The sequence below is a fragment of the Pyxicephalus adspersus genome, chromosome 5 (assembly GCF_032062135.1).
Source record: "Pyxicephalus adspersus chromosome 5, UCB_Pads_2.0, whole genome shotgun sequence".
NCBI lineage: Eukaryota > Metazoa > Chordata > Amphibia > Anura > Pyxicephalidae > Pyxicephalus > Pyxicephalus adspersus.
Window position 1 is genome coordinate 61,322,313 of NC_092862.1, and position 27,355 is coordinate 61,349,667.

Consider the following 27,355-nt stretch of genomic DNA (forward strand, 5'->3'; position numbering starts at 1 on the left):
GCCAGATTTTCGCCCGATATCTGGCCCGTGCCGATTATCGGGCGAGAAAAATCTGACGTGTGTACGCAGCTTTAGGTTTAAATCAAGATAGAAATATTTAATTTAAGAATTCCAAATTTAAACTTGTAAATGGAATCATTAAGTAATATTAAGAAAGAATTAAGAATTCCACTTTCTCATTTCCATTATCAATAGCATCATGACTAAATCATGGTAAGAGAAGGCCATCAGGCTTTGACTAACACTTGTTTTACGGCACAGTACCATTTGCTGTACCTAATATCAAACTTTTTTTAGTTTTTAATTGGATGGTTACGGTTACAAGCCCTGTTAAGTTTTTGTCAACATCCCCAATTAAGATATTCACTCTTTAATTCTTGGTAACCACTGTCAATGGAACTGAAAGTGAATACAAATTTTAGTATTATACAACATGAATAAAGGAGAAACCTTCAAATGAAGACAATTGCCCAGTGATAACAATTTCCTCATTTAGACATGAGTTCTTTAAATTTCCTTTTGTGTCTAACAGGATGTACATATTTTCCCTCACTTCCTGTTATCTCTGGGTAAGTAAGAATAAATATCTGGAGCCCTAGATAGCAGTAAGGACTATCTTTTCAAAACTTTAAAAAATCACCCAACTTTGAAAACTCACCCTGCAATCTTTAAGTAGTCCATTACTCCTAGGGTGCAATGCTTACTGAGGTGTGTTTGCTTTGTTAGAGATTGGATAAAACTTGATCACTGATGCTAAGATAGTTTTCCTGCCTGACCTGATTTCTCATCTGATTGCCCTGACCTCTGCTTTGTTCTTGACCTTGCTTTTGTCTCTGCCCTGGTGGATTGCACTGTTTGACTTCCTGTTATCTGACCTTTGGCCTGAACTAGATAACCACTTCTTAGCCCTAAACTACACACACACACCCACACGTCAGAAGATTGTCACAGAGATGAACGGTTGTGGTCACCTTGAGCTACAATCTAGCAAGAGCACAGAGGTCCCCCAACGTTGTTCATCAATCTGCCCCGGTGTCTATCTGACATCAGTATGGGTCTCTTTGTGTCCAACCTTGGTTTGTCTGTTTTGCCAGTTGCCACCAAAAAATCCATATCCGTGTTTGCAGTCTGATCACTTCCACAGCCAACAGTGGGCCCATGTGAAGAACTAACGAGGGGCCTATCAGCCGCTCTGGGGATCCTTATTGGCTAGGGAGGGTCTGGGGCCTTTGGGCAGCTGCAGACTTTGCACTTTCCTATATATGCCTTTTTTTGTACAAATTTCAATCAAACCATAAATGCCTCCGGTAAAGACCAGTAACCTCTAAAAAAATGCATTCTTGGCTAAAGTCTTTAAGCACCCGACTGATTTCACCACCTTCTGTACAGATCTAGAACAGGTGGGGGGTCTTTACAGCCAAACTGAACTATGTCTGCAATGCAAACTTTGATGGAACTAAGTTAGAGTGTAAAGGAATGTGCATATAGTCAACAGAATCACACCCACAAACTCACACATTTTATTATTATGACAATAACATGTAAAATAACATTTGCTGTTTATTTGCAGGGTATTTTCCAAAGTTGACAATGCTTTTGTACAAGAGAAAACAATTTATATGGGATTCCTAGATAAAAGCATTAAAAATCACTTAAATAGGAATTTTAAGGAATAAATCCCTGGATTTATTACTAAATTAGTTTTCTTTTTGGGTTTTATAACATTTCAAACTTTTGAAAATGCCAATGTTCTATCATGTTTATATGTTCCTCAATGACCAGAGGACCATAGATAAATTTAAACTGATATTTTTTTTAATATTAAATCTGCAACATTCTACCCCCTGAAAAAACAGCTCTATAAAAGTGTTTAACACATGTAAAGAACAACACGTGATTAATGAAGGAGGTATTCACAGTTAACCTTGAACAATTCTGATACCTCCCACTGAGTTTGTCAACAGACAAAGAAAAGTAAGTTAATCATTCAAGACTTTAGGAGGATGCTTAGATGTAATTGCTAGTGAAAGATGTGCTAAAAGATTTTTATGGCTAAATGTCTAAAGTCTCTAAGAAAACAAGGAGTTCAGGAGTTTTCCTTGACCCTTCCTGGGGGCCAAGGGTCATTCTTTTAACTTAAAGATCATATAAAGCTATTCTAAGCATACACTCACAATGGGATCCATGTTCAAAAAGAATAAACATCTACTCTTTACAAAGGTGAAAGGAAATTGAAATATTCAGAATGTTAGGGAGTGTTTAAAAGACACTTCTGGCGATTATTAATGCAGGAAATAATTTTATTCACTGATTTGTGTTTTTTTAAACAAAAACAAGAAGCCTGTTCTGTGCATTTTGGCAAGAACCAGTACCCTTTTATGACATTATTTACAATAGGCACCTAGAGAAAATAAATGTTACAACAGATCCCCCTTCCCTGTGCCTCCAAGCAAGAAATCCATCGCCAGTAAAAATCTAACCCGCTCAAGAATAATTTCTCAGAGCAGAAGCCCCCTTCCTGGTTCCTCAATTTGAGTACAACGATCCCCTCTAAAAATTCTACCCCCGGGTGGCATATTCATATATATGCTACATGCTTACCTTGTGCTTTGGCCATGCATCGATGACTGTATGGATGGGCGCTGCCATCTTTATGGCTGGCTCCACGGCAGACTTTCCTGGAGATGGCTATCCTGTTCATTGATTGGATGATGTGACTCTTACGTATGCAGCTGGGGATGCTTTGTGTAGTTTAGAGCAAAAACAAAATGCCTTCCTCTTGAACTGATCTCCTCTCTCATTTCTAGCTGTAATTCTCCTTCCAAATCCCTAGTACATACCCATGTACTCCATTGCACAACCATTCCACCATCAGAAATGTTTCTGCCCCAGTACTCAGTCCTATGCAGCTGTGCCATGTGACCGAGCCAAGGAATGGCGTAGAGGCCTTCCTTTACAATGAGCTGCAGGGACACTTGCAAACTGTCCATTGGTATTGCACACTACTAGCAGCACCTATGCTAAATATAATGCTCCATGTAATATCAGGATCCTCCCCTCCTCCTGTGTCATTGTTTGTATCTGTCTGTCTTCTGCAACCCTGTTTTATGTACAGCTCTGAGTAATACCTTGACACTTTATTAATATAACCAGCTGATAACCCGGTGTTGCCCAGGTATTTATTTATTGTAATCTTATATTATACAGGAAAAGAAATCAAATAAAGCTATAGTGATTTTCTTGTCTACAGTGTTGTTTAATTTTTTTGCCTTTGATTGCACTCAGCCAATTGCCTTATGTTTTCCCAAAGGCATTATTACAGGCCAGAAATTTGTAAAAGAATCCAAAAAAGTATGTAAAAATATAAGCAAAAGGCACACTGTCACTGAGCAATACATACACACATACGTACATACTGTACATACATACATACATACATGCAAATATAGCTCTGACATATACCACAGCGGTGTACAAAGATCAGCAGTGCACTCACATGAGTCTGAGTCACATGTCTAGCATTTTTGGTTTAAATGTCTCGATTCGTTTCCGAGTGATGGTGGAACATACACACATACATACACACATTCATAGATCCAATTTTATATATATAGATTTATATAGCTCTGACATATACCATTGTGCTGTACAATGAAACACTGAGCTAGGCCTACCAGTCTCTGTACAGAGGAGCTGACACTCTAATGTCCCCCACAGTCACACACTATTAATATACATTTATATACCTCTGACATATACCACAGCCCTGTACAAAGGTAAGCTGTGTCATATGTCCAGCAAGTTTGGTTTAAATGTCTCTATGCGTTTCCGAGTGATGGTGGAACATAGTAAGTTTGGTTGAAATGCCTCCATGCATTTCCTAGTGATCACCAAATATAGCTCTGACATATAGCACAGTGCTGCACAAAGATCAGCGGTGAACTCACATGAGTCTGAGTCATATGTCTAGCAAGTTTGGTTTAAATGCCTCCACACGTTTCCCAGTGATGACATACACACATCCAAATATAGCTCTAACATATAGCACAGCGCTTTACAAAGTCTGTACAGAGTCTCAGTCATATGTAAGGCAAGTTTGGTTGAAATGTCTCCATGCATTTTTGAGTGGTGGTGGAACATACATACATACATGCACACACACATACATCCAGTTTTATATATATAGATTGAATAGTCATATATATAAATATAAATTCCTAGGTGCTAGAAGGGACGTATCTTCCTGAAATCCACAAGCACCGTGTCATTACAATGTGGGAAGTTTCTGTATGAATTTCTTTTACAGGTTGAAATTCAAAAATCCGGGTACCTCCTGACCTGAGGAGTGCCAGATTTTCAAAAATGCCGGATTTTTTATGGTTATATATTTTGTATTAATTTAACAGAAAATGACTACCTGTAGAGTCCTTCAAAGAAAGAAAATTAAACACTAAATGAAAAGCAAATGAACTTTTAATGTTCACCAACTAAACTGTTCTACAGAATTTTAGTTCAACTAAATAAATTAGTTCTAAAGAATTTTAATTCAACTAAATAAAATAGTGCCTCAGAATTTTAATCATTATTGTACCCTTGAAAAGAAATAGCAGATGGGCTACCTCTTTTCCTTGTTGAATCCATGATGGGACTATACAGCAGGAAATAAATGATAAAATGGGAAGGAATGAGCAGAAATGCCTATTAGCACGTGCAAGCAAGACCCAACAGCTGATTCTGGAGTACAGTGCCATCAAAACACAAACGGTGCCTCCAGAAAACAACACGGTGAATTTGAAAATGCGCTGGAAATCTGAAGAAACCGGATTATAGATGGGTACATTTTTGAATGTCAGCCTGTACATACTGACACCTAGATGATTTATAAGCTTACTAAGATGTATGGGCTGATTGCTTTAAATCTAAGGTGGCATACGTAGCCATGTCATTCAGCTTTTTGTTGAGTTTGAAAAATCCAATGAATTTATTTGGATACAATTATAATTTACTGGTGCATAATCAGACTCTGTACCAGTCTAGCTTGCAAGATCCAATTACTTCCCCCCCCCCCCCCCCCCCCCCCCAGCACGGCCATCTTGCCTCTGGGACAGTATTAAGAATTTAAATCCAAGCTGTCAATCACAGCAGGCATGTAAGTGATACCTCTGATCTTCTTGTGTCATATGTCGCTGTTCTCTGCCAGACTACGGGGTTTGAGATGAAGAATAATGTTTAGATACTGACAAAAAATGTGTATTTTAGGTAAAAAGGTGTTTTTGAAACAGCTGAAGAATTGTACTGTAATGGTATTACTATGCTTACAGGTTTGGGGAATATATTGGTTTGTTTTAACATGGTACTGTGTAGGTTGCTTTTCTTCATTTTTTTCCCGTGCTCGAAATGATTTGATATATCCCTGTTCACCATTAGGTTAAGATACACAGATGTGCATGTTGTGATTTTTACATTGGACTACCACTTCTCCCCTAAGCAAATAGGCTTTTGTAAAATGGATACATAATGGACAGTGCTCCCAGATATCAAGTCACCATGCAATCACTGTTCACGCTATGGTGGTGGACGTTTTTAGATCGCTGTCCTACTGTAAGCAGTCTTTGCAGTCCAATCACACTTCTTAATTTACCAACAGAGGCACTTATGCTGTTTACAGACATTTCTCTTGTGAAGCCAGTAGCATTTATCAAAACGCATCAGGAATAAAGTCTATATTGCACTCACCCCTCCCCAGGAGCAGTTACATTTTCCTAGGCTCTTCTTTGTAGTGCACCAGGCTGGATTGGTTCCTACCGTTCTAGGGCTGGGTTCCTTTTCTGGCCTATCATAGCTCCCCAGGGTGAAACAGAATCAAGAGCATTCCAAAGCTACCCACCTACAACTTTCAAGGGATCTTTAAACTAAATAGGGACTACATATTTTGTAGTGGGGGATTAATCCCTCCATCATTTAAACAAAGGTGAAATGGTATTTCTCTTAGATTGTAAGCTCTTCAGGGCAGGGTCCTCTCCTCGCCCTGTGTCACTTGAAGCTCACACAGCTTCTCACTTTGCTATTAGTGGAAAGTCATGAGAATAAAAGAAAGGCAAGTACAACTGGGTAGGACCGTGGTTAAGTTACTTTGCTGTCACTTTCTGCCCAAAGGTAGACCAAGCTCCTACTGTTTTCTGTAGGACCTTAAGCCAGAAGAAGACCCAGTACCCTGCCCTGTATAGAGAGTGACATTTACATTTCTTCACTACATGTGGGGAATACTTTACTTTTACTGTATGTGTGGATGGGTGTTATTTTGTGGATTGTAGCGACATACCTTTTTCTTATGATTTGCTATGTTTAAAATTTTTATTTGCAGTAACTGAACTGGTCCAAAGAACATGTTATTAGGAAATTACTCTTTAATGGTGATGGAGACATCCTCATAAACCAATAAAATATATGGTGGTGGTTACTGGTAATGCTGGTGGTGGTGGTAATATTTGGTATATATATATATATATATATATATATATATATATATATAGTATAGTAGTTACATTTTGCATACACACCAAACTTTTGAAACTTCAGCTGGGTACACAGGCTCAATAGTTGTCTCTAGAATTTATTGTTAGTGATTGTTTCCAGCAACAGAAGAATAAACAAGTGCTGCACAGACGGTGCTTTTCTGTTCTATAGAGAAGGGAGGGGGAAGACAATTAGAAGGCACCCTGCCTAATGAAAACAAATATTAGTGCTTGTTTGTCATCCAGCAAAGAAGATCACTGAACAATGTTGTAGGACAGTTGTACAATCACTATATTTTCACCAAAAGTACTATGAGCAATTGTTTTGGCCAATGAAAAACATCTGTATGAACGTTTATATATAAGGACACATACATTTTAAGGAAGTTCAAATACTATGGTGCAGTTTTATATATTTGTCACTCCTTACATCATTATGCAAAAGCTCAATTAATTAAATATTGAAGCTTGAGCTTTAGAAAAAACACATGGGCACTGCTAATAAATCATAACATGCAGGGAAATAAAACTTCAGTAAATTGTGATGAGTTTCAATTCAATTGTGTTTTTCATTTTATTTTTTACATAAAAATGTTTAAATATTTCTCTCTCACACAACTGTGGTACAAAAGTAATCTAATAAACATTAATATAAGTTATGACACTGTTTTCACTTTCAGAAACCCCAAGCTAAACCCTAACCCAACCCATACATATATTTTTTACTTTAGTAATGGATAAAAATAACCAATGGCATATTTTATTTAATGTCTATGTCCAAGGATTCCACTCATGTCCTAGTCCAGTGAAACCCTATTGAACCACATTGATGGTAAGATAATCATTAGACTCTATAGTGTAACTGGGACAGGAACAGAAGAGAACTCTATAGAATAATGAAATAGGCCGTAATAGAATTTGACATAAGGTATAAACCCCGTTCAATCTTCTGATGTGTTTTCATTGCTGTCCATATCTTCGTTGAGGACATTTCATTTTACTTCCTGTCCTGATAAGAAGAAGTAAGGGGAAATCTGATAAAAAAAGACACAAACCTTTCCGCACACGCTCTAAAACTCCAAAGCAGCTTAACCGTAGCTGGGCTTCATTAAGGTTAATGGTGATGAAGACAGTTTAGCAACCACGTGCAACCATTGTTCACCTTTTACTTTGATAGAAGGTGATATCTTTGCTAAAAGACACTGCACACTACTTTATTTACATCATCTTTTTTCAGCAAAAAAGGCCACCTTGTCAGCAGAATTGGCATGGCTGGGATAAAAATAAACCTTGATGCTCTGGTACAGAACAGAAATATAGCTACTATAGGAAAGCCATGATTGTATCTTCCAAAGGTGAAAGTTATTTGATAGTCCCATACATTCACAGAAGAATACATACACAGAAAAAAAAGTTTCCACCATATCCTTTTTACATCACATAAGGTGCTTATTTTGGGGAAAAACATTAGCATGTAACATATCATTGTATGTCCAGGAACATTATCTTTGTTCTAAATGTTACGGTCAAGCCAAAAAAACACAATGTTTTTACACAATATAAAAATCTACAAAAATAAAACATTATTATTTACAGAAACATCTCTGAATCCCTAGTCATAGACATTATATATATTTACAGCTATAATATATAAGGATTGTCTCATAAGGATGCCATCTGAACTAAAGAAAGTTTAAAAAGCTGTGCCTGGTTGGAAAGTTCTGTCACTCGGTCCACCATTTCCTGCAATGAAGCAGAACTCGGATAGTTCAAAGCAGCCATTTTGGTGGCCATCACAATACTTTTAAGCAGTTCACATAGCTGGTTGCTGGAATTCATTAGTCTGTTGCAGATTTCCTTTGTGGACACTTGTCTTGCCAAAGTGTCTCCAATAAATACCAGTTTGTGAGCGCTCAGGATGACAAACTTGCTGTGGGCAACAAAAATCCTTGGGGGCTGTCCCGAGCTCATGCAGTTAAAGAAGGCATCAATGGAGTTCAATAGGGAGATGAAGATTCTCTCACATTGGTCAGAGTAAAAAGACAGCAGCTTCTTATCTTGAGAAGTCAGGGTACTGTTTTCAGCAGGGACGCTATGAGGTGACTTCCACTTTGAGATATCATTTTCCATTGGTGTGGTAATCTCTTGCTCCAGCTGCTGGAACTGACTCAGCTGCAACACAGATAATGAAAAACATGATCTCCTCTGTCAACTCTAAAAATAACGGTGAATGAAAAGAAAGAGGAAACTGCTTACCTGATGCTGTTCCAGTTGTGGTTTTCCTTGCTTGATAATATTTTCCTTCTCTAAAAGCTCTCGCTGATGACGTTCAAATTCTTCTTTTCCCTGAGAAAGAAAGCAAATAGGTTAAAACATTTCAGTGATTATGTAGTGGAAACACCAGATCATTATATAAATCACGGTGAGGTCATTTCTATATATAGAATCCGCCAAGCATTTTTTTGGGTAAAGTCATAATGTAAAAGCTAGCTGAAGGTGGTGTTTAACTACTAATCCTGCTTGTCTGTAAATACTTTGAATGCTGCAAATGATCTAAGTACAATGTTTTTGATGGGCATTTAGTGTCCCGCACTCCCAGAATATAAAAAAACACCACCGGCTGCCTGTAGTAGGAGCGTTCTTACTGGCTATGGCACACATGTGGTATTTAATTTAATAGCAAGGCTGCAAAGGAAAACCACATTTGTGATATAGAAATCTGCTGCTTTATCATTGGTCTGTAGTATGTTTATACCCAGATAGCCTAGACTGAAAAAGTCTTGCAGGGTGTTCCTTGTCCTATGCAGCACTGTGGTTTAATTAAGTACAAGACCGATATTCTATACATCATGTAAGCTTTAATTTTACAAGATTATAACTTAATATTTTTATATCAATAAATATCTGATACCTGGGTTAAGATTAAGTTTTATTAAAGAATAAAACAATCTACTATCTTATCTTATATAAAAAAAAACCTTGTACAAATACAGGCATATGAAAAGTCTGAAGTTTCATTATGCATGCAAACATAACTCTATTTTTAGAGAACAAAAAAAAAAAGGTTTTGGCTATACAACACGCAAGTACATAAAAAGTCATATGCTTAATAGATATCATGGCTTGCGTAGTTTTGAAATGAGTCTTGTTAAAGTGGAACTGAACATTTGTTATATAGTAAAGCCAGAACAAAACTTTAACATGTTTTTTTATTAGCTATAGTTAACTACATTGTATATATGATGACCTATGATGCTTACACTGATCCTTTGTCTATTATTGAACTATCATCTAATAGATACAACTCTATGTTTCAGTTTTTGGATAAGGAATTTACTAACAACAATTACAACAAAACTTTTCTTGCAAACCAGGATGGCTTGGGACATTCTGAACGCTCTTAGGGAAAAACAAATAGCAACTGCAACAGGAATTTGTAATAATTTACTAGCTCATCAATATCAAATTCTAGCTCATTTGTAATGCCATTTGGTGTCCAGCAATTAATGCATTAAAATGATTGTATTTGCTCAGGTTATTAACAATAGCAGGGACGTTTATATTATTAGGGTTCAAAGAAAATGCTGATTACATTTCAAACACTTTAACTGCATAATGGATTTATTAGGTTTTGTCTTATATAGTAAGAATGTAAAATATTTAGGCCACCAGTGTGCAACAAGTGTATTCTCAGTCCTCAGAAAACCTTCTTACTAAGTGAAAGGGAATGCTGCACATTGACCTAGCTGACCCCTGAAGACTTTGTATGTATTTGACTTTGACATAACCAGCCTATTGATGGTGTGTGGGAGCAATTCTAGTGGTGATAAATTATAAATTGACTTGCTTTCTTTGCAAAAGTATACTAGCTGTGCTAAACTAAATTAGAATATAATAAAACTGCAAACTAGTTAAATATGCCTGTAAGTTTAATATTACCTGTAGGTGGACATAATCATAGTCATCCATCCAGCTTCTCATTGTACTATCCCGGCCCATAAAATGAGGGTTATGCTCCTTCACCATATGTGGAAAAGCCTGTTTGTTGTCATCTTGTATAATATGAGGTTTCGAGTCACTGTACATTATTTCAGAAACACTGTTGATTACCTCTGATGGTCTCCTTTTTTGCACATTAGAAGAAACGGGCTTAAATAAATGCACAGCATTAATACTAATTGTTGTTGTTAGCTGCTTTGCATCGTCCACAATTGTCCTAGCAACCATGATAAACCTTTCAAGGCTGTCACATTTGTTGGCAGTTTTATTAAAAGAAAGAACATTAGTTGACCAGTTGCAGTTATTAAGTTCTTGACTGGTTTGTGTTAGGATCTGATGAGAGTCCTCCAGTCTCTGCAACTCTCTTTTCATTTTATTATAAAGTCCAGGCTCTGAAACACAAGATGCATTTATGGTCGCCCCTTTTGAAAACTGGAGAAACTCAAAAAGGGACTGCTTTACTCTGTCTACAGCAGAATGTATTTCATTAATATGCCTTTCCATGTAAACGTAAGAACGCCATTCAGCATTGACAAATGCTAACAGTTTAGAGACAGAACATTCCACCATTTGCTGAAGTTTCAACAACAGTTCAATAGCAGAGTCAGGATCCATCAGGAGCTTTTTGTCCTGAGAAGGTGAGGACGTCACAGAAGATTCCTTGGAAGTTGTGGATGATGTAGACATGTTGCTTCTTGTGCTTCCAGTGCTAGAGAATGAAAGTCTATTTACACCATCAGTAACATCTTGAATCCCTTTACAGTCCTGTTGTACCTGTGGTGGGAAATCATAGATCCCCTCCTGATCATCAGGAAAACGTTCTGTCTCAGAGAAATGGACTCCTCTAGGATAATCATAATCTTCAGAAGCAGACGGATTTTGTTGGTTACGAGGAAAGTCGTATAAACTGCCTTTCCTTGGAGGTGTCTCTGAATGTAAATGACCATTCATTTTCATGCATTGTTCTTGACATGGTTTTGAACTTGGAGGCAAGACGTCATATACAGCTTCAGGATTTTGCTTCATTGAAGAAGGGAAGTCATACATTTTATCCTTAGTTGGGGGCAATGTGTTATAGATCTACAAAAACAAATATAACAAAATTACTTACTAGGAAAAATGTCTTAATTTAGACATTTCAGTTTACAGCGATATTCAACTTAATAATGTTAGACTGTTGTTTATAAGACTAACTATGATAGAGTCCATCATGATATGAAAGAAAAAAATATACCATAACATACTTCAAAGATGAACTGAATTGTTTATCTTAGCAAGGAAACACTTTCTGTGTTCCACTCTGCCCAGCCTTAGTGAACTTGCTTAATCAGGACCAATACCCAAATATTATCAGTCTTTTCCTGGGTGTATCAGTAAAGGACAACTGCTTAAAAGTCTCTCCAGTGATGCTTTCATGTCTAGGCATTTGTATTGATAAGGCAGTTTGAGCTTGGCGATCCTTTCTTTCAGAGGGAACATACAAAAAAAAAAGGACCAAGACTTTGTTCCTGTGGCCAGCTCATCGAGAATACCAAATTATTCATCATTAATCTATCCAGCCATAATAACACAGCTTTAAACTGGATTAATGAAAGTAAACTAGTAAAAAAAAGTACCTAATTTTTGTCATGAATAAAAAATACAATTTCCTTCATAGATAACTAAGATTTAAATGATGAATAATGAAGACAGAAATCCTTACCGCTTGTGGGGGAGGAACATCATAAATTCCTTGTTCTTTGGCTGGACTTGAGCACATGCTATTTTTAGAAGCTGGAGGAACATCATATACCTGGAACAAAAGTTGGATAAACTGGTTTGAGTTTCATAGTCTTTGGAATTACAGAGTTTGCAAAATGCCTCTAATAGCAGGACATTATAAAAACTACTTTGAATAATGGTATAGTTAATGTCCTTTTTTAACTAGATACCATTGCTTTACAATAACATAAAACCCACAGAAGAATAAATACATCCTCAATTTGCAGGCATTATTTCCTTCCTTGGCAATAAACAGGACACATTTTTGGTAAACAATCTTTTCCTTCACTGCTTCATGTTACTTGATTGTGGAAGATAATAATTCTGGAAAAAAGAGGAGGATGGGCTGGGAGACATAGTACAGCCCCAAAACTATAGTGTTTAGCAAAAATATCAGAACCCAGCTAAAAAGAACAGTTTGTAAGGGGTTCTCTACTGGTATTTGCTGCTACATGTGACAATTATCACCTGCTCATTATCTCACCCTGATGGGAACTGTTTGTATGTTTACTTTAGAAAGGGTCTTTAGTGTGAAGATAAATGGACAATTTAGCTTATATAAGATAAACTTTACTGTGCTACGCAATACACACAACTATAGCCATTTTTCTTATGTTGCTATCAATTAATAACTGTTTGGTGGTTGTCATTTTAGTGGATGTTAGTATGTCAGAACAAGTGCAATAAATGTCGCAAAAAACCTTGCAGATCAGAAAACAAATGTAATACTTCAACAACTTTTTGTTGTTACAAATTATTCAGAGTTGTTAGTATATATTTTTGTACCTACCCCCTGAGAACGAGCTGGTGGGATATCATAGACACTGGCCTGCCAGTTTGGAGAAGATTCATAGTTATATCCTTGACAACGTCTATTTGGGTTTATGACCTATAACAAAAAAAAAAATAGATACTTTACATTAAACTTATTATAACTTATAACATTTTTGCGATACATATGTAGTATGAAGCATATAATTATTCTATAAATGGCACAATATAAAAATGTTCATTTATTAGGAAGTCTGTTATTGCCAGAATTCTACTGGCTTCAGTGGTGTCAATTGGTTGCTTTGGGAAACAAAGTCAGTTTTTTTGGACACATATAGTATGTTGCAAGCAATTATTAAAATTGGGCAATAATAGTCCCTTAATATAATCATCTACATACATTTCTGCCATTTCATGTCAGTGCGGTGCAATACATTAACCATACACATAGTTTGTATGTTCCTGTAATTTACAACAAATGGTGTATAACTAAAATGACAGGAATTAAAACCTTCTGTCTTTATTTATAGTTTCGAGAGAAAAATACAATCTAAAGAATGGGGAATATTTTTATTATAAACTTCTTATCCAGTGAAGAAAAACAGGGACATTCCAGTAAAAGGAATTATTTCTTTGGTTATATGTGCTGCCTCCCTTGGAATGTACTTCCTGACTTCTATGTTAATGAACTCGCTGCCATTTCACTTATTTAGGTTTCCACTACATTCCTGCAGTCATTTTGTGGAACAAACAAAACATTCCAATCTTATAATCACTTTCTTGTGCAACAAAAGAAACAGCTGGAGAGCTTGCTGATAATTTTAAGGCCTTGACCCAAACACCTAGTAAGCAGGCCTGTCCACATTTCTACAAGCAGTGTGGATCTCTTAAACGACATACATATGCTAGATTTTCATTGCACGAGACAAAAATTTGCGATTGATTGTCTCAGGTAAAAATCTAGCATTTGCACAGTTGTCCCCTGACTTAGTTTAGTGATCCGTTGCTGCTGGGTCACTGAACAACCGTCAGCTAATGACCTATAGAGGAGGACGCAATGGGGTGCCTCCTAGTTGTCCTTCCCCCTTCCCTCTCCAGAGAAAGAACACTATCCGTTTAGCGCTTGTCCAAATTGAAAAAATACCTTAACCTTTTTTTTTAATGAGGTCATGTGTACAAAAGTACAAAAACAGACAGAGCAGTTTCAGGGACTTGCGTCTCCCCCTTTTTAAGGTGTCTGTCACCTTCACAAAGGGTACCTCCATGTCTCTGAAAAATTGGTGGAATAAGGTCTGTTTTATACTTTTGCATTTATAACCTCTGTAAAAAGTATTTTTCAGTTTGGAGTGCTGGCCAAATGCTGATTTTGGCATTACCATGCCATGTCTATGGAGGGTTTATTATTAGACTTGGATGGACTACTCATAAATTAAATGTTTGAAGTCCATCAGCAATGAAGTTATTGTTTTTGAATATATACTTGGTATCTGTGCTTGAATATCACCTATAAACAAAGAAATATACTTACACAACTTAACTCTATATTAAAAAAGGAAATTCACGTTGTTTAATTTTGAGCAAAAATCTATTAAAACATGCATTGAAAACGAAACATACCAGTTTAAAAAAACATGTTTTAAATGGTAATTCTATAACTCCCTGTACGTAGATACATTTGTATCATTTTACTAACTGTACAATAATTAAATGTGAATGTATCATATCATGGTTCCCTTGGTGTGAAGAAGCCCTTAAACAATGCGTCCACAGTGAAATGTGAGAAACAAAAAGGACAATGTAATGGACTTTGAAAGAATACAGAGGCTTAGATAAAAGCAGCCTATTACAGTATCTGCCCACACTGTACTGTGTAATTTCCTCCGCAGCTCCGAATACACAGAGGTTACACTACGTCCTGTTGCTCACATTTCGGTTCCTGGTCTTGCCATTAAGGCTCTGATTTTCTCAGGGTGAAGCGGTGGGGAAAACAATGAGGGATGTTGTGTGAGAAAATAATAGTGAAGCAAATCATTTCTTTCCGCTACTGGACATGCTCCAGACATCTGAAAGGCAAGGTGACAGCCTGTAAACCAGCCTGAGATCAGAAGGGAAGAGGTCTGACCTCTGCTGTCACTTCTTATAGACAGAGGCAGGTGTTATGGTTTGCAATGTCACCAGTACTGGCCACTGACATGGGAACAATGTCCTCTCCTATTATATTTTTATAGTTTAATTAGTTGTACAAATAAGATTCAATATTGTCATATAAAACTGATTCTACCATACTTGATTGGCCACCATAACTAACAATGATGTACATCATTGCTTAAAAAAAGCAGAATAGATCACGCTTCTATTGCACTATGACACCTGAGATTCCTTCTGATTCAGGTTTGTAGGATCCTGAAAAAGCTATAAAGAAAGGCCTAACACTTAGCATACTACACCATCATCCACATCTGTGTTTCTTTTCAGTACTTCCACCAGCACCTTTAATGGTGCATACATAACCACACCGTCAGACATATTTTTTAAATATATTTTGCTGTAGTTTCAAGAAAGTGCTATACTGACTTCAAATGTTTCAGTGTAATATCCAAAATACAAGATATGCATAGGTTAAATGTTTTTTTATAACATGTGTTATCGATACCTAAAGTAAATGTAACATATATATTGTACCAGGATCTCGTTTTTATTCCACGAAACACGGTATAAAATAAGACATGGATATAAATAACATTTCAGAAGGTTTTCAATAAAGCTTTTCAGCTGTCCCAGGTGAATCACCATTGCAACAGAAGAGCCTGGACAAACAGCAGGTGCTCATGCTGTACAAACACTTAGGACAGGACAGAACAGAACATTCAGGACCCATCTATTCAATGAATGCCATTCATCTAACCCATTAATTACACAACTGGAGACAAGGTAAGATAACTGAAGCAGACTTTTAAGAATCAAAGGACATCAAAGTTTTATGATCACTTATGTGAGTTCTTTGTAGTAATAAATCGAATATTTGGGTAACGTATTTTTATTGGTGGAGAAGCCCTGTTTGTAAGGAGTAATTTCTATTACTACTATTCTATACTATCTATTCTACTATTTACTCTCCAACGTAATGATTTTTGTTTCATGAGACATACATTTTCCACCAAGTTCTTCGAGACTGATACTTGATGCTGTGGAAAGTCTATCATTATATCTTTTGATGATCTCCAATATGGCCCTGAATTGTCAAAATTATACCTATTTTTTTTACCTTTGAAAACTAAAGGGCCAGTCTACCCAAAACAGATAGTTTTGCATTTTGGTAGATGTAAAGAATAATACCATCAAACAATTTATTTTATCTCTCAAATGGTGAGACATTTGTACCTTAATACAAGCCTGCAAACAACTGTGTCAATTTTGAGGAAGTCTATTTTTTTTCCTAAAATCATGAAGAAAAGGAACAACAGAAGGTGCTGAATCGCACAATACTGGGTGGTAACACCCAAATCTCCTATGCAGACAGAAACAGGGCTGTAAATTATGGCAAGAAGTATTACAGACATAAAAATACCAGGGGCTGAAAGAACCCATTATGCTGTACATATATCAATATAGCATTATTATGTTGAACTGGCTCTAACTTTTTTATATGTTAGCAAGCTTTGCACTGCTCAAAGACTACTTTAGAAAAGCTAAATTGGCTTTCATGGTGTGAAATTCACAGATTGCAACACTGTCTATAAATATCTATCGTCCAATTTAGATTCAATAATATAGCTCAGTATAAATACTGCTGTATACAGTGTTCCATATAATTATACTGAGCCACTAAATGTGTTTACATTGCTGTGCCTATTTAGTAGAGTGTTCTCTACACCCAAATGGTCTGAGGCATATGGTGTTTACTCGTGAATTCTGCGTCTTCCTAGCTGTGTTTGCTCTCAAGCTGAATAATACTCTTGTGTGGCCAAAAATGTGAATCGTGTTAACCAACTCTCTTCTCTGAAACTCAGAGGCTAAAAAAAGCAACAAGTCCCTGGCTATAGTAATGATTCAGTCTGTTTGCTAACATAGCAACATGGGTATGAATAAAACCAGTCACTGGGAGGCCAATATAACAAGTGCTTATATAAATGTGGCAGCTTCTCTAAGTCATTTTATATTAACACGCTAAATCATCGATTCCTTTGTAGGTGAGGATGGTTTATTCAAAAAAGGGTTTCTTATAGATACATCGGGCTGATCTGAAAAGACATGTATTTAGACTCCTAAACACATACAGGTATTAAACCACTTTTGCTGTCTACTATAACATATGCTGCTCGTGATATGCGGAGGCCATTTTTTCGGCCATAAAAAATTGTGCATGTGGACAGCCTATGTCCTGTGGTAATTTTCAGTTTGTGCCTGCATTCCTTCCCAATCACAGGTCATTCAGCATGCCTGCACATTGTTGGAAAAAGTAGGATAGATGGCTTGCGGGTCTACCATAAGCCTAGTTGCAACCCTTAGCTTGACACCACTGATAAAGTTTGGCACCATGTATTACATTAAAGCCCGTCTTTTTGCCAGATCGACACTTTTAAGTATTGTTAGCTGAGAACTGCAAGCAAGAGCAGTATGAGTAATTTAGATAGAGCATACATTTCGTCACCGGTTACACAACTACATCAGAGCACCTGTCTCCTACAAAGGTTCTGATTGGAGCAGAAAGCAGAAAACAGCATAGTCATTGCAGTTATCTCTGAGACCTTTGGAATATTCCATCATATTGTGATAATAAATAACACTGTGGTGCTTATTTTACTGTGACCGATATCTTTTATATGAAGTCACCTCTATGGAAATTAACCTTACCATATTAATGTATTACTGCATTCAACCACAAAGTAACAGCCACTGAAGTTTATGTGACCATATTGGCTGAATTTTATAGAATATTTTGTGTTGACATCTTCTATAGTGTGAATGCCTGGTTATCAGTCCATTATAAGCATACCATTCTTTTTCATACCATCTAAAAATGTCAAAGTACCCTGTCTCACATAGACTACCCTGGATAATGCCCACATGTGATGTAGAGTCTCCATGATTAGATGAAATAAAATCAAAATAATGAAAACCAATAGGCCAGGGACTGTTCAGCTGGAGTGTAAGGGGTTGGCAGATGCTGGATATCCATTAGCCTTGCATTAGTCTTGCCGCAGCTTCTACATATACATATCACAATGAATACTGTGAGCAGACACAGTGTGCAGTGAAATCAGATTCAGCAGTTTTAGTACAGGAGAGGAGTCTGTGCATGGATAAAGCCAAGTCTGTAAAGGTGGCCGTACAATTGTGGATAACTGTAGATTATTGACAAGATACCTGGTTATCCTTGAATAATGAATGCATTGTGTGATTGTTTTTTCTAGCTCAGGTAGTACATGAATGCAGTTTTTTTTTACAACAAGGGAAAGGGAACTGGCATTCACCTGCAAAGAGATCAACCAACCGAACAAGCTGTAATCTCTTTCTATAATAAAGATAATTTTTGCCAATAATAAATGCTAGAAAAATAATACTTCAAGATGAACTCCAGCTATATACACAGCTAAAATACATATAGAGAGCCTGACAAAAGATTTGTTGTTTTGTCTATTCAATCGTGAGATTTACACAGCTGTCTGGCAGTGCAGAAAACCTGATCCTGCCTAAATAACACATGATGCTGTCTATCTAAATATATTTATTATCAATATATTACTCCCTGCCTATATATCTGCCTGGACTGCATTTTTTATAATAGTTGAATTACCTTCATTTCCCCTACTATCCTAATCATGCTTTCACAGGTTTGGTGGCTGAACTGATTATCGTGAAATGTAATACCTAAGCCTCAAATGGCTGCCTCTTTATGCTTATAAAAGATCCAACAAAGGTATTCAGAGGTGCTTTAGAAATGCCATTTTTCAACAGTAATGCTCTCACTCACTACAAGGATTGGCTGAAGGTCACCCTGTGGCTCGTTGGTGGTTTTCATCAGTTCTTTATTGCATTCCTATGTAACAGATGGATGAGTATAATATGTCAACTTTCTCCAAACTTAACAAGTTCACAGAACAAGTCTCAATGTCCCTGTAACACAGAGCCTAATCCTCTCCTCACTATGTAGGGATTTATCAGGAATTATCGCTATGTAATTGCTCCTTTTTGCTTCGTTTCAGACAACTCAATGAAATCCTGTATCCTTATTTTCTGAACAGTTTCTTACCCTTTGATATCTAAACCCTCAAAATGAAGTCATTATTTTTAATTCAGATATAAATAACAGCCATGCCACCTGTATTGTGTCTAAGCTCTTCCATGGCCATAAGATTCCATGTTATGCATGTCTTCATTTATTAGTATTTGATACTGCTAGGAAAAGGATTAACAAAACAAGGTGCTCTTAAGTGAGTAGACCTGTAAACAAAGGCACTGGCTGTAGAGCTGATCTTTCTACAGGCTACGGGTAATGTACACTGCTTGAAAAATATTCCACCACCTGGCTTTGATCGAAATCAGGAGGAGCTTCTGCAAGTGTTATGAAACAGAAATTCCATATGTGAGCCTCAGTTTTCCAAATATGCATTATAGTGGCTTCAAAAAAATGTAGTCTGGAGTACAAGTCCCACAAGAAATATTACAAAGGTCTGCAAGCAGCAGCATTAAGTCTAGAGAGGAAAATGTCTGACCTCGCTGCCAATATAAGCTGGCGTTCAAAGGCTAAAGCGGTAAATCCAGCCAAGCATATCCTCCACTGTCCTGCCTTTGTCTACTTGGCAGAGTCAGGAATGGTGAAAACATATTGACAACAACCCTGTAAAGTCTAATGCTTAAAGAAGTGTGCTCTAATTGAAAAACAAGACCTGGTTTAACTGTCTAACTGCACAGATCACTAAATACAGACAATTTAAACCCTTCCCAGTGGAAGAGCAGCTAATGAGCAGTTCGGGAACTGACACCCTGGAAAATATTGTGTCTATGCTCTCTCCCTATTCAATACTATGATGATTGACAGAACAGGAATGTAGAACAAAACAAGGAAACTAAAATTACATACACAAATCAAATGATTGTTCCCCAAGATGAACAGTCCCGCTTATCTAGGCAAAAATTTGGCAAGTGTCCATCAGCTCCCAATGTTGTTTTTCAGTCCATCGGCAGGCTGATGAACGACTAATCTGGAATGACTACTCCACACACACACACACACACACACACACAAAAGATTGTAATGTATTTCTGAATTCTATTTGGAGTTTTACTGGTTTTTCATGTGAATTAACAATTTTTTCTTGATACAAAGGGCTACTTAGGTGCCAGGTGTTTAAAAAAAAAAGCCTTCCATTACCATATAAATTAAAGGCTTACTTCACCCCTTGATGGCCACTGTGGTTCTTTCCACCAGCTAGTTCATCCTGTAACGGTGTATTAGCTGACGAGAAGAACCACAGCACCCGGTGGGAGTCGGCAAGCATTAGACTTTACTGAAATGTAATAGTTGCAGAGGCTAGAGAGACTTTTTTATATGGGCTGCTTGGGGTGAGCTTTTTTTTTTTTTTTGGTGACAGGGTTATTTTAACCCAAAATAATGCTTATCACATTACCCAAATGATTGAAGAAGTGTGTATTTTTATTTTATATAGGTGTAGGTTCACTATAATTGGGAAATATGGCTTTCTTTCAACTAAGTAAGATTAAAGCCCTAACATAGAATCATAATTTAGTAAGAACTATGAAGTGTTTTGACATTTTAAATCTATATGTTGTCATCCAAGCTGAACAACATAAAGCACTATTCTACAGCCAAATGTTTTGTTTTTCATTTAAAATCAACAGCTGACATTTGTTAAACTTAATTTCATATTTCCAACAAAGGGCTGACTAAAGATGAAATAGAGCCAAAAGTACTTAGACTTTATTGGTTTTTTTGAAGCCAAGAAATAATTGATGCTGGAATTGAGCAATAATCTTTATAAGCTGGGTGCAAATATTGATTTTAAGCCTTTTTTAAACACAAGGGAAACATAACTACAAAATGCTAATTTATAGAATGTGTACATAGGCATATACCATATGACACTTTATCTAATAAAATAGTATAAAAAATATTAGGGTACCATGAAGCTGCCCACAGAAATGGCAGATGAGCAGTGGAAGGTGTCATTGCCACAAAACTGAATAATTTTGGCATAAACAGCTGCACATGCTGAGCATGTATGGGTAATCTTTTAGCAGGCAATCCCATCCCAAATGCTACACAGATCTTCAAAAACTTACAGGCTATGCCCTCATGATCACCCTCTTAGCACCTGACCCACTTAATGTCTGATGGGTATTATATGTTTCTTGTGTCTCAATGATGGTGGTTCACTTTATTTCTAGTCCCATAGATACAAAGGAATGGAAATAGAAATTCCCTCTTTTACAGTTCTTGCTACAAGTGTTCTTATTGGAAGATCTGTTCTCTGGTGCTGTTCTGGGGACTCAATTTAGGATTATATTAAGAACAATAATGACTTGAACTTCCTGGTGTACTGCAACTACACATTTATGGATTAACACTTACTTTGTTGCCCGGAGAGCCATCCACATTTTCCATAAACGGAGCACCTTGCTTGAAATCTCCTAATTCATGACCCCGATAGGCTTTAAACATGACCGGACTATGGTGAGAGGGGGGAACCTGGTAGACAGGATCTGGAAATGAAGACTTTGGACTCTGGTAAGGCTGATGTTGATAGACAGGCTGCGGTGATGCTTCTTGTTTGGGAATGTCATGTCTGGAAGCCTCAGACACTGGTCCTATGAGAAGCTTTAGTCTGTTTCCTGGTGCAATGCCTTGACGTCCATGTAATGAACAAAGCCACCATCCCTCCAGACCTCCAGTGTTCTGCTCAATTACTGTTAAGATATCTCCTTTCCGGAATGATAATTCTTCTGCGCATTCTGGCACATTATCATACAAAGCTCTTGCCATAAGATTCTAAAAAAAAAAGAGTAAATAAATTAGGAAATGATTACTGCATCTTACAAATCAATGCCACTTCTATAACTTTTGCTTTAACTGTCCAAAAATGAACTTTTAGTCCATCTATAACTACAGAAACTATATTTACAACTATAGAAAACACTATCTACAAGGTGACATCATAGTACTACTTTAAGCTTCAGTTGACAATGGCGCAATGGTGCAAGAAACCCACTGTGTGCCACAGAGGTATAATGATGTCCAATTCAACTATTTAAAGTTTTTGGGAATTAGACTGATAACAAGAACTGTATCAGTACTTATCATATTCTCATGTGAAAAGTGTCAGGGCGTTCTTATCACTGAACGAGTAACCACCTTTTTCACAATACAAGAAATCAGCAAAATGTTGTCTCACAGTGAATATTCCCAGAAGCATATGGTTACCTTTGGCTAAAGTTGCTGCAAGTGGACTGACCTGAATGTCAGCTATCTGTTGTTGCTTGTCTGAATTAGCATATGTGACATTAACACCAATATAAGAATGACACATAATGTATTTCTGTTTTTTTATGGCAGTAAATCATTCATAGTTAGTTCATGATAGCAACTCTTCTAGAATGTTCCTGTTTTTTAAGTAAGATAATACATGGCAACATATCAATTGTGGAACTACAAGATAAAAGTTGCAGCACTTGCTGAGAATTTTCTAGGGATTATAATCACAAATGTTGGTAAAATAAACCTGTTCTTTACTTGTGTAAGGTAAGCAAAAAGTGTAATTTAATGCTACTTTAATGCCAAGCAACATGCATATACTTACCTCTCCCTTCCTACCCTTCCACTAGCTGAAGATATATTCAGGCAGCCATGTAACATGGATGGGAACCTGAGTGGCCAAACACCTACATTGTCATGTTGGAAAGAGTGGAGTAAGACACTTGCACCCTCCCAATATCTGCATTATTTATTTGACTGCTGGCAACTAACAACATGGAGCAAAAAAGAGAATTATGTGCTGCTAGTGTGATCTCCAATAAATTAAACTTTGCCCTTCATGAGAAAAATGCAGGCTCTGCCCTAAAGTTTAAGGATGTCTCTAGACAGTCATTATTCAGTTGATTGCACAGGTCATGTCATAACTAGACCTAAAAGCATTGGAGCTCATCAGTGCTGTGCCAGTTTTCTTTTACAAGATTAGTGTACTTGAATCATTCATCCAAACCCATTATTGAATACTACAAACATGATCAGGGATTTCTAAGGAAAAATAATTAGATTCTGTTAATAATTTACTGCAGAATAACAGGAAGTTTCAAGCATGTAAACCCTTTCTAAACAAAGTAATTTTGTATTCACCATAAACTGGTAAAGCTGCATAAACTCACGTACTATGCAGATAAAGCAAGTTATGGCTTTGTTGATTTGTTCTATATTGTCCCAAGAAAACCTTTTACCTTTATTGCCATGTAACCAAGGAAGATGCCTCCCAGGTTTACACGCAAAGGGCACTGCAAGCATCTATGTTAGGTTACCATGAAGTCAAAAGATTCTCATACAGTTCTTCATTCAGTACTCATAATAGAACTTATGAACACATTTCACTCAAACCTAAATATTAAATCTTGCGAGTATTCCAGCAGCATATGCTACCTTCCTATTGCTTTAGTGTTTCGTCCAAGCATTGTTGTAGCGCACTAGTCCACCAACACCCCTTTGATCAGTAACCCGATGATCTGAGAACCAGATATAAAAACCTCTCCTTTCTCAGACAAATATTGGTGTAATTTATTAAAAAACCTGATAGTGTCTCTTTAAAATTTTTGAAATTTATAAAAATAATTATAGACAGATATTATCATGTCCTCCTAAGAAACCTGGTTTCTATTGTAATAGAGGTCAGTACACAATATTTGGTAATAGAAACACTATTTTTCATTAACCTAAAATAATGTCAGATTAATTAGAACGGTGGAGAACTGGGAATTCTCAAGCATCATAACTAAAGGAAAACTGTATTTCATTGAGTATTATGTTAGAACTATTCAGTTTATTCTGTTTTATGTACTTATATGATGAAACTGTCTTCTGCAGATTTTTATGGTCAAGATGGCTTATTGGTCATGAACACAGAAGTTTTCATCAATATATCACTTGATGATATATTCAGGAAAAAATGTATAAAACCTAAAAAAGGAGGAGGGCAAAGCTGTCTTTGAAACAAAATATGTTTTTGTAAAATTTGTATGTTGACAGGAGTAATCAAAACCTATGTGTTAAGCTTCCTAGACTCATCACCCCCATCGCTTCCTTCTTCTCTGGTTCTATGGTCTGATTATTCTTATAGGCATCTCACTTTACACTTGCATTAGAACAGCAGATTACGTATAATTTTGTTGTTGAAAAATTCAATTATTATACAATGTTATCAGTTCCTGCCAGTCCAGCTGGCATGGACAGTACCCTGTGAATGGACCTCATTCGGGCAAAATATTATTACAAGTGTTTACGTTACAACTTGGCAACATTGTTTTCCTGGTTTTATTTTTCAGGGCACAATACTTAAACAATAGCGACTCCTTACTACACAAGAATGGAGACAGGGGGAACATTAATTTCAACCTTTTTACAGTGGGGGAATGCCATGAAATAACGTTTAGGTCTTCCCCTGGATATTATCTACAGCTCACAGTGCTACTAGGGTACAGTGTGGTAGTCAGTAAAAAGAATGCCTTACATTGCGGGTCAGTTGGAAGAATGTCACCCTTACAGATATCCAAAAAAGATCGATGGTGTCATTTAAACTGACCTGAGAGTCACAAACTGCTCATTGCTCAAAGAACCCCATACAGCCTAAAGAGAAGCTATAGGGTTCTACAGAACCCTGGTTGAGAAACACTGGCAAAGATACTTGTACTAGAGTTTTGTCTCATGAAATTTGGCTTAATATGAATCCCACTATTGTAACTTTAAGCAGGGATGATGACTCTCTTTGACCCAATGGCAATAGAGGAAAAGGATGGCAAGGTACATGCTCCACTATACCCAGACGTACTGGATATTTCTTGTAGCACTGTACAAAGTGGTAGAGGCGCAAAGGAATGATAAGTATATTCAGCTGGAAGTGTGTGGAACTTTTGCACAACATTTTGTCTTTTAATACAATGAAAACCAGAATTTCCCAAGCATAGAGTAAAAAAACAGCATTCTTCTAAGACCCTGGGTTCAACTTGGCTTTCAAAAGTGCAGTAAACTTCTCCTACTTACTTTAACAGCCTCACAAGTTCAAAGAAAACATATTATAGAAGCACACAGACGTGTATGTGCACATCTGACTTATGCACTGTGCCACTAACCCTGTTATTAGCATCTTTAGAGCATTCAGGGCAAGGTTTGACAGGTTAATAAAAATAGTCAGGTATGTCTATTTGTTATTTTTCCCTAATGATGGCTGTCAGTGTCCAAGAAAGGAGAGGCCAATGAATACAAAAACTACCAACTGATTGTGAAGTGAAATGATCTCATAGTGAGCAAGTGAGGCCACACCAAAGTAAAAGCATACACGTATGAACACACACACTGGTACGGAGGTAGGCGTGTGAGAAATTATATGCTCACTTGTGCAGGAGCTGTCAAGGTGTGTTATTAAGTACTTAGGAAAGAAAAGCATAGTTGTTGATGCCTGAGGCTACTAGAACTCAGAGACACTAATTAATAAGCTAAGCAGTTATTAATAAGATTAAAAGGCTGCCATGTGTTAAGAACCTCCACCTGTTCCTGTAGAATAAGACATCAATGAAAGAATCATCTACAGCTACCTATTACAAAAACATATAAACATGGAAATTATTCCCTGTCCTTTCAAAAGTAACAACATGAAAGTGTATCTATAGACAAAACGTATTATTATTCAGTATTGAATAGAGTATGGTCATCTATTCTTTTAGAAAGGTTGCAGCATTAGTAACACTTTAAATCCTAACTCCAGATATATTTCAATATATAATATTTGTAGTGCCTTGCAGCCTTTTAAGTCTTTCCTATTATTATGGGCTGTGGCTTAATCATTCACATGGTATACTTACTAAAATGTTAATTTATGTAATATGGTATTACCAGAAAACAACCCCTTTCAGTGTTCACCAAGACCATTGCCCATTACCATATTTATTGTTATCCTGATCTAGACAGTGATTTCCTAATGTTGTTTCACAGCATTCCTTTGAACCTTTGCAGGCAGCATTGCCATTCTGAATAGCTGATGAAGTATCCAGCTATCAAAAGCTACCAGCAGTCATATCCAATTCAACTGAATTCCCAAGCAACTATTGCATCCTTCAGCACCCATTGTGTATTTGGAATGCACAGGCTTGCTTCCAGTGAGCTGCCAGGCCTTCAGTGAATAGGATACTTTTCTTAAAAGACTTCTGATTTGATTATTGTATTCATGAGCGTAACCAGCTCATTTATTTATCTCATCACACAACTCCATTCTTGGTTCATTTCAATCTTTGTGTTTATTAACTGCATGAATCCAGGCGGTTAGCAATGCATGTCATCTTCAGGGCTGTAGTAGAAAATAATGGAATTTCCGTATTCATCCTTCATCAATGAATTCACCCTCTAGTCAGGTCTACGTGCAGAAGTATTTGTTATCTCATGGCAGGAAACAGGCGGTTCATTTTCTTTCACAATTTCAGCTTTAAAAATAAAAGTGTACCTCCAGACAGCAAAATTCCTTATCCCATTTCCTGGTCACACAATGACACACCTTAACATCTGACAAAGGAGAAAGTTTTGCCTTTTGGGTATATTTTCAATGGCTTGTAAAACACGAATCATTAACCCAGCCGGCACTTTTTTAAGAAATGTGTCTGTTGTGGAATAGTGTCTATATCTGAAATACTGATGTAGGGGACCAGAGCCCATAGTTGTTTGGAAAGCAGAGATTTCATTTTATCATACCATTGTGACCATCTAGTAAATCATTTTAGTAAATATATTTATTTACATTACATTATCAGGCTGTAAATTCTAGTCAAAACTTGGAAATTAAATAGGAGATGAGGGGTAAATCACTTTGTTGTGGTTATCAAAGGTAACATTTGGGCTTTTCTATTCTTACTAGATTTTGTGTTTTTTTCCCCTAACATTATGTTCCTATTTATAGCTTACAAAACCTCCAAGGCCAACCAACCCTCCAAAAGACTTTTCCAATTCTATCACCTAAGTAGATCTAAGTAGATAAATGTCAGACAAGATTGCGTTCAGGACATAATGGTGGTTGGCAGAACCCAAAAAAACTGACTTTTTG

The 27,355-nt window shown here is 36.8% G+C and overlaps 1 protein-coding gene across 2 annotated transcripts in view; it reads right to left on the reverse strand.

Moving 5' to 3' along the window:
• Window positions 1-7,064: 7,064 nt before the first annotated feature.
• Window positions 7,065-27,355, reverse strand: part of NEDD9 (neural precursor cell expressed, developmentally down-regulated 9) — a 75,902-nt gene continuing 55,611 nt past the window's right edge. For both annotated transcript variants that reach the window (XM_072411687.1, XM_072411686.1), the window contains 6 exons: window positions 21,640-22,056; window positions 13,066-13,164; window positions 12,217-12,306; window positions 10,455-11,594; window positions 8,772-8,861; window positions 7,065-8,687 (listed from right to left, as the gene is read on the reverse strand). In XM_072411687.1, the coding sequence (XP_072267788.1) occupies window positions 8,178-8,687; window positions 8,772-8,861; window positions 10,455-11,594; window positions 12,217-12,306; window positions 13,066-13,164; window positions 21,640-22,056 (2,346 nt within the window). In that variant the 3' untranslated portion in view covers window positions 7,065-8,177. The remainder of the gene's footprint in view (window positions 8,688-8,771; window positions 8,862-10,454; window positions 11,595-12,216; window positions 12,307-13,065; window positions 13,165-21,639; window positions 22,057-27,355) is intronic.